Source organism: Gopherus evgoodei, chromosome 1 (genome assembly GCF_007399415.2).
Source record: "Gopherus evgoodei ecotype Sinaloan lineage chromosome 1, rGopEvg1_v1.p, whole genome shotgun sequence".
Classification (NCBI taxonomy): domain Eukaryota; kingdom Metazoa; phylum Chordata; order Testudines; family Testudinidae; genus Gopherus; species Gopherus evgoodei.
The window spans coordinates 224,793,973-224,807,414 of NC_044322.1; the positions used below are offsets into that span (position 1 = coordinate 224,793,973).

Genomic DNA, 13,442 nt, shown 5'->3' on the forward strand with positions numbered 1-13,442 from the left:
ATAAGGCACCTCTATGCTGGTATAAACATGCCCATGCTAGCGACTGCACCTGTATAACTACTTTGATCTAAAATCTGACCTCTGACTGACACTGTTAAACTGGAATGAAATCTGTGTGCGGACCAGGGCTCACTTTCACAAAAGACCCTTTTCAGGCTCCTTTAAACAACCTAAAGAAGCAGAAAAGGCCACAGGCCCATTTTCCCCCTTTCCAGGTCATGTTCCAATGTTGTGCTGCAGCTTAGAACTGAAATCTCTGGGTGATCCAATGCTGAGATGCCAGAGACACAGCACCGAGGGTGAGTGGGGTGCATGCAGGACTCTATTTCCTGTTCACACAGGCTCACCCTTACTTCCTTGCTCTGAGCCCCCTTGTGACTACACTACCCATTCACAATGAACACCACACTACACCCTCCCTCTGCTGTGGAGCACAGGAGTCTGCCCATCCCTGAAACAGCCCTAGCTTTCTGCCAGCGGTTGTGAGAGTAAAATTCAATGGGCCACTTACCTTGATGAAGACCAATGGAAACTGTGGGGAAAACGGGGAGAAGCAGAGTTAGAAATACAGGTCAGACGTGCACTAGGCTCATTTATCCTGTTCAGGGGACTTCTGCGTCTCTCCTCCGCATTTCCCTCTGCCTCTTGCTCTCTGTTACTCAATGAGAAACTCCAGCAGAGTCTTCTAATGTTTTAGAGCCTGAACTGGTCAGTTTAACACAGCTGTGAAATTAAACACTTTGTTCTGCATTTAGAGGATTCAAGGTAAAAATTTCAAAACCACCCAAGTGACTTAGGAGCTGTCAAGGCTGATGCCCCACTCTGGCACTTCAAGTGCAGAAGGTGGGGGCCCACAAGGATTCTGAAAATTAATACTAGCCACTCCAGGCTTGTGTTAAACTACCAAGGTTATAACTTCTCTCTGACCTTGGATGGGTAGATGCTGCCACTGCCCAAGTGCAAAAAACCCCTTTGAACCCAGAAAGGCACACTTGGGAATTCCTCCCTGTGAAGTACTCTCAAGCCCTTTCACCCCCCTGCTGGGGAAAAGCTGAAAAAGAAAACAAAGGAAATCTGCTAATTAAATAATATATGCACAAACCTCTTAGGATACAAAAACCCAATCCTGTTCTTAAAAAAAGTAAATTTTATTTAAAAACAAAAGGAAGAAAATACATCTGGAACATACGCTATTGCTAGATTTAAAAAAGAGCAAATTAATAATTAAGCATCAAGAATGGTTTTCTTAAGGTCCAGCTTAAAGGTTACAAGCAAAACAAAAACACCTAGGCTTAGAACATAAGCCATAAAGAAATAATAATTGCATCTTCCTAGACATTCCCTGATCTACCTACATATCTGGGGTTTCAGATAAGTAGTTTCGAGATATGATTTGATGATTTTTCAGACCTGGTTTAAAGCTTTCACAGCATTGCTGCTCTGTGTCTCCTCTCTCCAGAGAACAAAAGACAGACAAAGGGAAAGTTTTTTCCCAATTTTAAAAAGTTCTAGCCTTTCCATTGGCTCTTTTGGCCAGATATCCACTCTCTTCCTTTTACTGATGGTTTTTTCTAACCCTTTACAGGTAAAGCAAGTAGAGAACAGCTACTAACAGGGATTTTGTAGCTAACTGATTGGCTGGGTGTCCATAAAAGGAAGCTCCCTCACTCTTCATTTATCACAGGAGCCTTTTTCCGAAGTGATTTAGGTACTTTAGGTCACATCCACAAAGGGACTTGGGTATCTAACTCCCACTGATTTCAATTGGAGTCAGGCACCTATATTTTGCAGTTCTGTGGTTTAGGAGCCAAAGAGCCACTGACACTTGGGGGCAGATTTGTAAAGGTGTTTAGGTGCCCAACAATGCAAACAGGCACCGAGTGGAGTTTCCAAGTGCTGAGGTATCTAGTTCCCCACTGCAGCCAATGGGAGTTAGTCTCCTAACCCTGCCTATGTGCTTTTTAAAATCCCACTGGGCACCTACCTGCAGCTTTAGGCATCTAAATCCCTTAGGCAATATGGCCCAAGGTGCCCAAGTCACTTCTGAAAATGGGACTTGGGTTTCTAAGTCACTGAAGCACTTTGGAAATGTGCCCCTGAGAGTGTAGCCATTTGGAAAGTTGCTGGTTTCCAGGGCTTTCAGGTGGCAACTCAATTCTCTGTGCCCTGCTCTGCAGCATCAGGTGGGGCCTGTTGTTGGGATGTCTCCTCAGGAATCCCTGCTCCTGCAAATTCACAGTGAGGTTATGGAGGGGGGTCAGCTAGATCACAGTGTAAGATGCGCAGAAAGGTGGGACAGAGCCAGGTACAGGGGTCTTGAGGCCCAGTCACATGGCTTCCCACAAGACAGAAGTGATCTCCTCAGGGCCTGACTCACTGCTAGCCCACCCCGGTACTGTCACTCACATCAGTGCAAAGTGGGGCACACAGAATCAGCCTCATTTGGCAACGTTTTATGCTCACTTTGCTCTGGTGTTAATGATATCACAAGGTGCACAGCACTGGGGAATCAGGAACTTAGTATGTTCCTAAAGCCACCACTGAAGTCTCTGATTTTCAGTCTTATCAAATGGAGAAGCCCAGTGCTTAATCTGTGCCACGGCTGAGCCCCGGCACTTCTGGGCTTGGCAGTAAATAGCCCCAGCACCTCTGGGCTTGCCATATCACTTATGAAAAAATTGCTTGAGTCCCAACACCTCTTTCATTACAAATTAAGCAGTGGAGAAGCCAGTTATTCCAGTCTTACTCTGCATGTTGAAAGCAACGATTTCTTCTTCGATAGTTATTCTTTGCAATTCTATTCAAAGCACTAACTTCTCTAGTAGTGTTTTACGTTTCCTTGTAATCAGATGAAGTGATCAGAATCTTCCTGTTACACTATAGTGCTTTAGCCTTTGGAGATTCATCTGCCCTGCTGCTCATTCCCTCTGCCCTAACGTCCTGTTTCCTATATGCAGAGGGCCCGTAAGGGTGCCACAAACAGAGGTTTATGATTTTTAAGATGTAACAGAAGATGGAGGATGGTTCTTAGCTCCACCAACTGTGAGCAATTTATCATGTAGGACAGAATTATAGAATCACAGAAATATAAGGCAGGAGGGGACCTCCAGAGATCATCTAGTCTATTCCCTGTGCTGAGGCAGGATCAAGGTAACCTAGACTATCCCTGACAGTTGTTTGTCCAGCCTGTTCTTACAAACCTCCAATGATGGGGATTCCACAACCTCCCTTGGAAACCTGTTCCAGTGCATAACTATCCTTAGAATTAGAAAGGTTTTCCTACTTTATAACCTAAATCTCCCCTGTTGCCAACTAAATCAATTACTTCTTGGACATGGAGAACAACCAATTAGTCTCCTTTATAACAATGTTTTACATGTCTGATTATTATTATCAGGTCCCTCCTCAGCCTTCTCTTCTCTAGACTAAACAGGCCCAATTCTTTCAACCTTTTCTTACAGATCAGGTTTTTAAAACTTCTTCTCATTTTTTGCTCTCCTCTGGACTTTTTCCAATTAACTTACTTCTGGCAACATGATCCTAACAGGACAATTTCCATTCCCTGCTCCAGGGGAAATATGAACATCCTCCCCAAGACCTCTGCCAAGACAATCTCAGAATCAGCTTAGCCCCACTGGACAAATTTTGCGCCCAGTAAGGGGTGCCAGTCTAAGGCATTACTAATGCACTCATCAATTTAGGATCTCACATCAACTCCAGTGCCCATGAAGTCAATGGAGATGTTCCGGATCGAGAGTGGTACAATGAGATAGGAATGTGGCCCAGAATCTCAGAGCAAAGATCATCCCATCTAAACATTTCTTTAATCCTGCTTCCTCTTGGGGTATTTCCTCACATGCCAGCCTATTGATCAGATCTAATGGCAGAGGCAGGAAGCAGACAGGAGGCAACCCCATAGTCTCCTCTGTGGCTGGGCTGCTGGTGGAGACGATCCCATTTGGAAGCCAGGATTATTGGCTATTTTGTAGCTGTCCATTAAACCACTTCAGAGGGATTTAGTCTCTGAACAGTGACTCTGGAAAAATATTGTGGGTTCCACATTATAGCAAATTTGTGACCATCTCTTATGTCATGACTGTCACTCTACCATACACCATGGCCTTTTGAAACTCATGGCAACAGCAGAAGGCACAGAACTCTGACCCATCTGCCCAGGACTCAACCATGGAATCCAAAGAAGAATCTATGTTAGCTCTCTGCAGCATAAGGCCTATGGCTAAGGCTACGATTTTGGCACAGAAGTTTTTAGTAAATTTCACAGCAGTGGTGTGTGTAGGGGGGGAAACGGTAAGTCATGGCAAGGTCACCAAATAATGTAGTTTGCACTACATCAACATGCACAAGAGTATATTGAGGATGCTGAAAGGGGAGGCCCAGGGCAGTGAGGGGGGCACCCTGGGGTGCTGTGCTCACCTTGCAGCGGCAGTTCCTGTCCCGCCGCACCGAGCCTCACTCCCCATTTTGGGCATTGGGACCTGGTGCATGGGGTCACAGTGCCACTCAGGTTTGGCCTGTCCACCCCCCTACAGATGGAGAAGGAGGGTCAGATGGGCCAAGCCAGAGTGGGGCTGCATTCCCATGTGCCAGATCTCCAGACCACTTGTTTTGGGAGCTAAACAAATGAGTTTTTACAGCCATGTGCAAGATTTCATGGATTTTATTGAAATTCACAATTTCTGTGACCACTCTGACCTCTGCAACAAAGTAGTAAACATGATACACAATTGTGCATTTCAGATTCCAACCAGTAGAGGGCAGTGGTGCATTTATATACTAGCCAGATTTATAATATTGTAATATAGTATAATAATTCTTTTGTGCTATAAAGGGACATATTGTGTCCTATGTACACTCTGTCAATGAAGTAGAATGGAGTGTAAATCATGGCAGAAACTGATCCCCATGTAGAAGATGTGGGGAGTTAGACGAGATCATTTGATTTACAGAGTTGCTTTTACAGCTCTAGACGGATGTTAATAGAAATAAGTTGCCGGGGAATCACAAAGGACTTTAAAGGGGTCATCATCAGTGCTCACCAAGTCAGCCATGGAAACTGATCAGCGATCAGACCTACCTTCTCATTCAGAGGACGGAAGTCTTCGTCCAGAGAGACGATCCGAAACAGAACTGCAGAGGGCATGATTGAGAGAGGAAGAGATTTTCACTGTTACACCTGCAGCCACTCACCCAGGGACCATCGGTCATTGAGGCAGGTGCTGTGTGCATGGCTGGCCCTGATGCAATGACCCATGGCAGGGTTGGATGCATACACCACAGTCCCTCAGCTTTGTGACTAGCGGGGAGGAGGTGGGAAGGTAGGGTTACTGCTGGCTGTACTAACTTGGTGACAAGTTGTGGGGTCTCTGGGGAGGCAGGGAGGATTTTCTGCTCTGCAAATAATTCCCCACCCGATTCCCTGTACCTGTTTGTCCCGGTTTGTAGATGGGTTTGTCTGTCTGGACAAAGACCAGGCTCTCTGAGTTCTTGACCAGCACCGATTTCCGGCTCCTGAACTCCAGCGTTGGCCCCTTCACCAGCACCGTGAGAAACGCTGATGATGAGCTGCTGGACTTTAGGACCTGGAGAACAGCAAAAGAGCCACTTGCCTTAGAGACTCTCCCCTCTGCACTGAGCCATTGGAGCCTGGAGTTGTACGTGGAACCAAAACAAAAAGGTCACCACGTACCTACCAGAATCAGGGATTGCGGGGTCTGGGGCTCTGCCAGTCTGACCTCACCCTGGTTTTGCAGGACTCTTCTCCTCCATCCCCACTAATGTCTCCCCTATGCCGCTGGAATCTTTGCAGTGATGAGGCCTCTACCACCTCCTCCAGAGGAGACTCTGCCTGCCACCCGCTGCCATTCCCTCCCTACCAGGAGACTCTGACTCCTCCACTTCAGTAGCTTGTATCTTAAGAACATCCCCCAATGTCTTAGTCTCAGCTTTTCCTTCTGTCCATCACCCCTTGTGTTGCCTCTTGCCAGACTGGGTGTCATTTTCCTTCCCTTGTTATGCTACTTTCTCAAAAGCATTGATGGACTGTGATCGTGTCCCCCCAGCTGTGGATCCCAGTGATGGATGAAAATGGGAAGTACATTTAATTACTTCTGTGCTGGGTCCATTTTCTTCTGCTGTCCCCCCAGCCAGCCTTGAGAGCTGCAGGGAGAAATCCTAAACTAGCCCCCCAGGAGAGGTACAAGAGAGCTCATTGATGTTGATGGTCTAGAGGAAGTTCTCTAATCTCCTCCTTCCATGGTTTTCTTTTTGGTCTCACTCAGAGGCTTGTGGAACCCCCTGAGAAATGGCAGACTAGTCCTCAGCCGTAAGGTCAGCACTGAGTCAGAAAGAAAACCACACAACAAAGGAAGTCACACCACAGCCTGTAGCACAGCCTCTCCCAGCATCATGCTGGTCACTGAGCTCAGTACCCACTTAAGGTCACTCCTAATGAGTCACCCACAGCACTCTCAGCCAGGGACCCTGGTTTTACTTGAGTGTCTCCTAGCTAAGCCTGTCTCCGTTTGAGACTTCTGATAGTATCAGGCCTTGCAGGGGTTGGTCCCAGGTTGTCACTATCTTACAGACTCAGGTAATAAACCCTGTGGGAGTCAGAGACTCACCGTGAACGGGATGCACTTGAACACGTCCTTCTCCGACACCACGTCTGCGATCAGGCTCCTGTTCTCCCCTGCGTATTCCAGCGTGGCTCTCAGCGTCACAGACTCATTCAGGTGGGTCAGCTGGATACAGACCTTTTCAGGAACGTTGGTGTGGATCAGAAAGGGCACTAGCACCATGTACTGCCTGAGAAGGAGAAGGACACAGGTCAGAGAGGCGGGGATGGGGAACGGAGCAGGTACTGATGAAAGGGCATGGGCTAGTGCGACAGCCAAATCCCCGACCATCCATCTGCACTGTAATTTGTACATACAGGATGGTGAATTTCATTTTGCTTTTGTAACATACCAGCCGGTCTGCTCGGTCAGCCAGGAACCTAGGAAACCACCCGGACCGAAGGAGCTGGTTCTGTGCTAAAAGCGATTGCTGTCCAAGGGCTGTATGTTCAGGCTCCCAGCAGGGAGTGGGGATGGCTTGAAAAGTTCCAGGCTGTTAACTGAGGTTTGTGTATCCCATGGCCCCCGGCTGTATTATCTGAACAGGGGGAGGGAGCTCAGATGAAATGTTTGTTCTACCTCCATGGAGTCTGGCAGGCAGTTACACAGGAGTGTGGATCAGGGCTTTAATCCAACCTCCTCTCTAGCCGCCTGTGGATCTAGGTGTGTCACCTGCTGCCCTCAGTAATGGAGAGATACAAATGTAGGGGTGGCTGCGAGTGCACTGACATCTGAATGTAGGGAATGGCCATTGTGCTAAAGGGGCAGCGTGGCCTAGTGTACAGGGCTTTGGCCAGAGACCTCATTGCTATTCCTGGGTGTATCAGTGACATGCCATGTGCTACTGGGCTTCATAGTTCTGTGCCTCAGTTTCTCCATTTCTGATATGGGGATCCTGAAGATGCTGCTTACACCCACCCTCCCCCTTTTCATGTGCCTGGAGAACTTTGGATGAAAAGTGCTCGCTTACAGGTTCAAATATTAATGAGGACTTTACTCAGCTTGTCTCACGCCTCACCAACAATGACAACAGAGTGATTTGGGTTACAGAATAGGGTTGCCAACTTTCTATTTGGCAGAAAAGCTAACACCCTTGCCATGCCCCCTACTCTGCTCTTTCTCTGAGGTTCTGCCCCTTCCACGCCCCTTCTCTGAGGCCCTGCCCCTGCTCACTCCATCCCCCCCCCCTCCATCACTTGCTCTCCCCCACCTTTGCTCATTTTCACCAGGCTAGGGCAGGGGAGTGGGGTCCAGTAGGGGGTGAGGGCTCCTGCTGGGGGTGCAGGCTTTGGGATAGGGCTGGCGATGAGGGTTTGAGGGTGCAGGAGAGGGCTCAGGGCTGGGGCAGGGGGTTGGGGTGTGGGAGGGGATTTGTGATGCAGGGTCCGGGTGGCGCTTATCTCAGAAGGCTCCCAGGAACCTGCCAGCATGTCCAGCTCCTAGGCAGAGGTGCGGCCAGGCAGCTCTGCAGTCTCTGCGCTTTTCCTGTGTGCAGGCACCGCCTCCACAGTTCCCATTGGCCGTGGTTCCCGGGGATGGATGGAAGCAGTGCGTGGAGCTCCCCTGGCCGCCCCTAAGCCTAGGAGCCAGAAGGAGATGCCGGAAGCTTTCTGGGAGCTTTGCAGAGCCAAGCAGGCACCTTGCCTGCCCTGCTGTGGGTGGCCAACCAGACTTTTAACAGTCCAGTCAGCAGTGCTGACCGGAGCCACCAGAGTCCCTTTTCAAGCAGGCGTTCTGGCCAAAAAGTGGAGGCCCGGCAACCCTACTACAGAAGATCTCACTGGCTGTGGCTGCAACCTGCTGACTCGGAGCAGAGACGCTGGCAGAACATCACTCCTGGGAGGCTGGACATGCAGCAGTGTGAAGCTCCCTAGGACACCCAGCTTTCTGCCGGGGGGGCTGTTCATCTTGCTTAGCCAAGATTTCAAAGTGACAGAGTTAGGTAGGAGCAGCCTTAACATGGCTCTGATTAAATTCCACTTCAACCTTTGTTAGGCATGTGCCAAAGCCCATGGAAGTCAATAGGACTCTTTCCTTTCACCTCACTGGACTTTGGATCAAGCCCTGAGTGATTTTCTCCCTACCTTCAATCTCAGCCAATAAAGGCTGAGGGCTGATTCTCCCCCGCCTGGCACCTGGTGCAGAGTGAGTGCAAAGGGAGCCTGAAACGCACCGTTCTGCTCTGGTAGCATTTGACACCCCCTCTACCAGATGCTGCACAACACATGCTTCGCTCTCTGGAGTGAGGATGACAGAAGGAACAACATGGGACAGTCGTGTTCCTTAACACTCTAGTGGCAGACTCGCTGGTACTACAGTGATTATTAACACAGTATGAGAGCCTACATCGAATAGAGACCAAGGGCTGAGCTGCAAGAAGGCAGCAGGCAGTTTCCAGCAGCTGCATATTATGGCCGCTAGAGGCAGCTGTAGCATTTGCTGAGCAGGCAGCCAGGTGCCTTCTCTCTCCCTGCTGGATCAGAGCAAGCAGCCTGGAGGTGATGGTAGAGAATGCAGAAGTTGGTTGGGGCAAAAGCACAATGTGAGGGGTCTGATATTGGTACCAGCACCCCCATGTACAAACCCTGAGCCCCCCTCAATCTGTGCAGCCCAATGCATCCCAGGAGTTCCAGCCACAGCAGCTCTGTCCCCAGAGACCTTTAAGCACAGACCTTCCATAGCTGCCATGTGTTGTTGAGCTCCTTGGCCAGCTCTCCTGCCCTCTGCTTGGGGCAGGGTTTGTCAACCACGAATTTAAATTTATGCTCATATGCAAAGTATTCACAAATATGCAAATTATTTCATTAAAATGTGCATAAATGCCTCACAGAGCAGAACAGCCTTGGTGAGAGTGCCTCACGTTCTGTTCTTCCTCGGCCCTTTCAGCGAGAACAAACTTTAGTTTAGACCGAGAGAATGAGACAGAACAAAAGGCAGGTCTTGGTAAGACAGATGGAGACAGAAGAGCAGGGCCTCTCCTGTAAGATGCAACTGAACACAAAATGGCAGTTGCTTCTGCAGAACAGAGGGGTCTTCTCTCCATTTAAAGGTGCAGGATGCAGACAAGTCTGACCAGATGAAACTATATGCTCAGAGTGTATCAGAGCAAGCAGCCTGGAGGTGATGGCAGAGGCTGCAGAAGTTGGTTGGGGCAAAAGCATAATGTGAGGGGTCTAATATTGGCTGCCAGCACCCCCCTGTACAAACCCTGAGCCCTTTAAATGGAGAGAATTCGGATGGAACCATTTTCTGTTTCATCACAATGGAGACTTTTTGCAGGAGCGTGTCAATTTTGACAACATTTTGAGTGGGAAAATGTCTAAATGAATTGTTTTGACTTTCTCATTTAAATAATGTAAAAATGTTTTATTTTGACTTTTATATTATGATATGAATGTTATAGAATATTTATGTATTATAATATGCAACATTTTCTATTATAGCACAATGTTTTGACATTATCAAAAGGTAGTGTTTAGATTTTCTGACTAAAATTTTTCTGGGATTTCCATTCCATAAAAAATTTGGACTGTGTTCCAATTTGCAATGAAACCAATTTCTGAAATGTCAGAATTTCTGGCAGGATGGCAATTCAAAACAATATGGAGTTAATTGGATTAAGAGATCTGACATTGGAGTTATGGAATTAGATCCATCTAGAGTGACCAGGTGTCCAGTTTTTGACCGGAATACCCAGTCAAAAAGGCATCCTGGTGGCTCCGGTCAGCACTGCTGACTGGGCCGTTGATGGTCTGGTTGTCGGTTCCACACAGCAGGGCTGGCAGGCTCCCTGCTAACCTCCACCCCACACAGCTGCCAGGAAGGAGCCAGCATGCCCCACTCCTGCTCCTACTACGCGTAGGGGCAGCCACAGGGCTCCGCACGCTGCCCTTGCCCAAAGTACCACCCCTGGAGCTCCCATTGGCAAGGAACTGTGGCCAATGGGAACTGCAGGGGTGATGCCTGCAGATGGGGCAGCAGTCAGAGCCATCTGGCCGTGCCTCTGCGTAGGAGCCGGAGAGAGGACATGCTGCTGCTTCCAGGAGCTACTTGAGATAAGCGCTGCCTGGGGCCTGCACCCCTGACCCCCACCCAGACGCCAACCCCCTGCCCCAGCCCCAGCCTCAAACCTCCTCCTGCCTTCTGAGCCCCTCAATCCCAGCCCGGAGCACCTTCCTGCACCCCAAACCCCTCATGCCCAGCCCCACCCAGAGCTTTACCCTCCCATTCCTCAACCCCAGCCCAGAGCCCCCTCCTGAACCCCACTCTGAACTCCTCAGCCCCAGCCTGGAGCCCCTTCCTGCACCTCAAATCTCTCATTCCTCACCCCACATCAGAGCCCTCACCCCCAGCCAAAGCCCTCACCCCCCGCACCTCAACCGCATACCCAGGCCTGGAGTCCCTTCATGCACCCTGAATTCCTCATTTCTGGCCCCACCCCAGAGCCTGCACCCCCAGCTGGAGCCATCAGTGGGGAAAGTAATTTAAGGGACTTACCAGTACTCCAGAGTCCTAAGACAGGGCGTGGCCTCAACCAGAAGAGGCAGGACCTTTCAAGATTCAGAGGCCCTGGGGCTCTGGAGCTACCAGCTGCAGAGGATCCTGGGAGCCCCAGGATTCAGGGTAGTTTAAAGGGCCCTGGGCTCCGGCCACAGGGGAATTCCAGGCCCTTTAAATCACTATAGGAGCTCTGCTGCCACTACCCCAGCAGGAAAGGGCTTGGGCAGGGATTTAAAGGGCCCGGGACTCCCCACAGCAGCTGGAGCCCCGGGCGCTTTAAATTGCTGCCAGAGAAGATGGTCCAGTCCGACACAGTGTACTGGCTCGTGCCAGTATGCCGGACCGGACTGGACCGGCTTAATTTCATCTCTGCAACACCGTCTCCTGCACCCCAGCCCCGAGTCAGCCTGGTAAAAATGAGCGAGTGAGTGAGGGTGGGAAGAGTGAACGAGAGAGGAAGGGGGGGTGGAGTGAGTGGGGGATGGGACATGGGCGGGGCCTTGGAGGAGGAGCAGGAGGCAAGGCAAGGGTATTCGGTTTTGTGCGAATAGAAAGTTATCAAACCTAGATCCATTGCCCGCTGAATCAGGGCATTGTAAATTGCACCTGCTCATGTACACCATTGAGGAGAAGTGCAGCACCCAGGACGGGGAGTGCCCACTGGAGGGAAAACGCTCTAATCTATGCTGGGCTCCATCCACAGGAACTCTCTGCCAGTCGACTCTGCCAAAGGGATAACCTGAGTCTGCCCCACTCCTGGCTGAGTTTGGCCATGTGCCCTCTTCAGGGCCATCAGTATAGGCAAGGTTGCAGCCAAATTGCTAGTCTGCGGTGCCCCAGGTGGATATTCCAGCAGAGTGTGGCACTGCCAGGGTCTGTGCTGACAGCCAGGAATCTAGGTCACAGACTCCCTTTGGGAACAAGCACTGTCTGTGATTGCCAAGGGAAGCAAACTGGTTTTAAAGAAGAGGAGAAAAGAGAAACACTTTTCTGAGCTCTCACTCACAGGCAAGGAAACTGGAATAACAGGGGGTTGCAGGGCAGGACTGAGGGGCACTGGCAGAGCTGTGTGGGGAGCCCAGGACTGGAACAGCAGGGGATGGCTAGGTCGGACTGAGGGGCATTCGCAGAGTTGTGAGGGGGATGAAGGAAAGAAAAGAGAAGGCAGCACGAGCCCCTGCATGTGCAGCTTACGGTTCAGTGGTGGGCGAGGTGTCTCCAGGGAGGAGGAAGAGGAGCAGGAGGAAGATGCTGGGGCCACCGGGCAGCCAGTTCTTCCCCATGGTGCAGAGCGAGGGTGGTGAGTGAGGCAGACACACAGCCTTGTCCGCTGGCTCCCTGCACCCTGGCTGTCTGCTAGGTCTGCCTCTTTATACCTTTCTCTGCAAACAGCTCCTGGGAGGGGCGAGACAAGGGCAGGCGACCAGGGCCATTTGGGAAATGGGGAGAGGTACGTGAGGAAGATCCAGAGCCAACAGCTCTGACTCATAGCACAGAGACTGTCCCTGGCCAGACCCTGACAAACTGGGAGGGAAGATATTTATTGGAGGTGTTCATGTGAGACACTCTCCTGTGTCTGAACCATTCACCCCAAACCCCTGTTTGTATCGCTCCAGCAGCTCTCTGCGGTGGTTAGAGAAGCTCTTTATCTCATTACAGGGCCAGTCCAGCATTCTGTGGGCATTGGAATGAACTCCCAAATCCTGCCCAGTGTTTCCAGAGAAACTTTTCCTGTCTCCATCCCCAGTACTGCCAACCACAAGAGATCAAAAAGCGTGAGTCAGACCCTCAACATCATCAGATTAGCTCCCACAAAATCTTAAAATTTTACATAAAAAAGACATTTTGGTTTTGGTCATTTGAACTCCCCGGACCCCTCCCCAGAGTGTGTGTGTGAGACCATCAGTCTGACCCACTCTACCAGAGGTTTGGGTTAAGGGGATCTGGGGCCTTGCTGCAGGATCTCTTACCCCCACATCTGCCTGTCCCATGCCCAGGCATTAATCCTGTTTCCCAGCCCCATCAGTCCCCAGTTCCATCAGTTCCCTACTCAGCCCCCTCCAGCCTCATGTTGGTCGTTATTGAGGCTCTTCACCCCTCTTTCTCCAACGTCTGAGGGGAAGGTCTTGCTGTGGGGCCCCGGCCCCCCTCTCCCAGGCTGGAGGGGCAGTACCAGGACTCTTCTCCTCTCCCCCCTGCCCCTTCCCAGACCAGATGTGGAAGGGAGGAGAGGGGACTGTGGAGGAGCAGAGGAGCCATCTGAAATGGTTTGTCTATTTGCTTCCCTCTTCCCACTCCCCTCCTGTG

General features: G+C 50.3%; 1 protein-coding gene across 3 annotated transcripts in view; it reads right to left on the bottom strand.

Moving 5' to 3' along the window:
• LOC115637014 (alpha-2-macroglobulin-like) overlaps positions 1-12,427 on the bottom strand; it is a 60,965-nt gene extending 48,538 nt beyond the window's left edge. The window contains exons 1-5 of one of the 3 annotated variants that reach the window (XM_030537837.1): positions 12,330-12,427; positions 6,642-6,825; positions 5,444-5,600; positions 5,096-5,148; positions 512-532 (exon numbers count right to left, since the gene is read on the bottom strand). In XM_030537837.1, coding sequence (XP_030393697.1) covers positions 512-532; positions 5,096-5,148; positions 5,444-5,600; positions 6,642-6,825; positions 12,330-12,418 — 504 coding nt within the window. In that variant the 5' untranslated portion in view covers positions 12,419-12,427. Of the gene's footprint in view, positions 1-511; positions 533-5,095; positions 5,149-5,443; positions 5,601-6,641; positions 6,826-11,132; positions 11,264-12,329 lie in introns of those variants that run through there. The other 2 variants (XM_030537818.1, XM_030537827.1) reach the window with 2 other exon arrangements.
• Between the last annotated feature and the right edge of the window lie 1,015 nt (positions 12,428-13,442).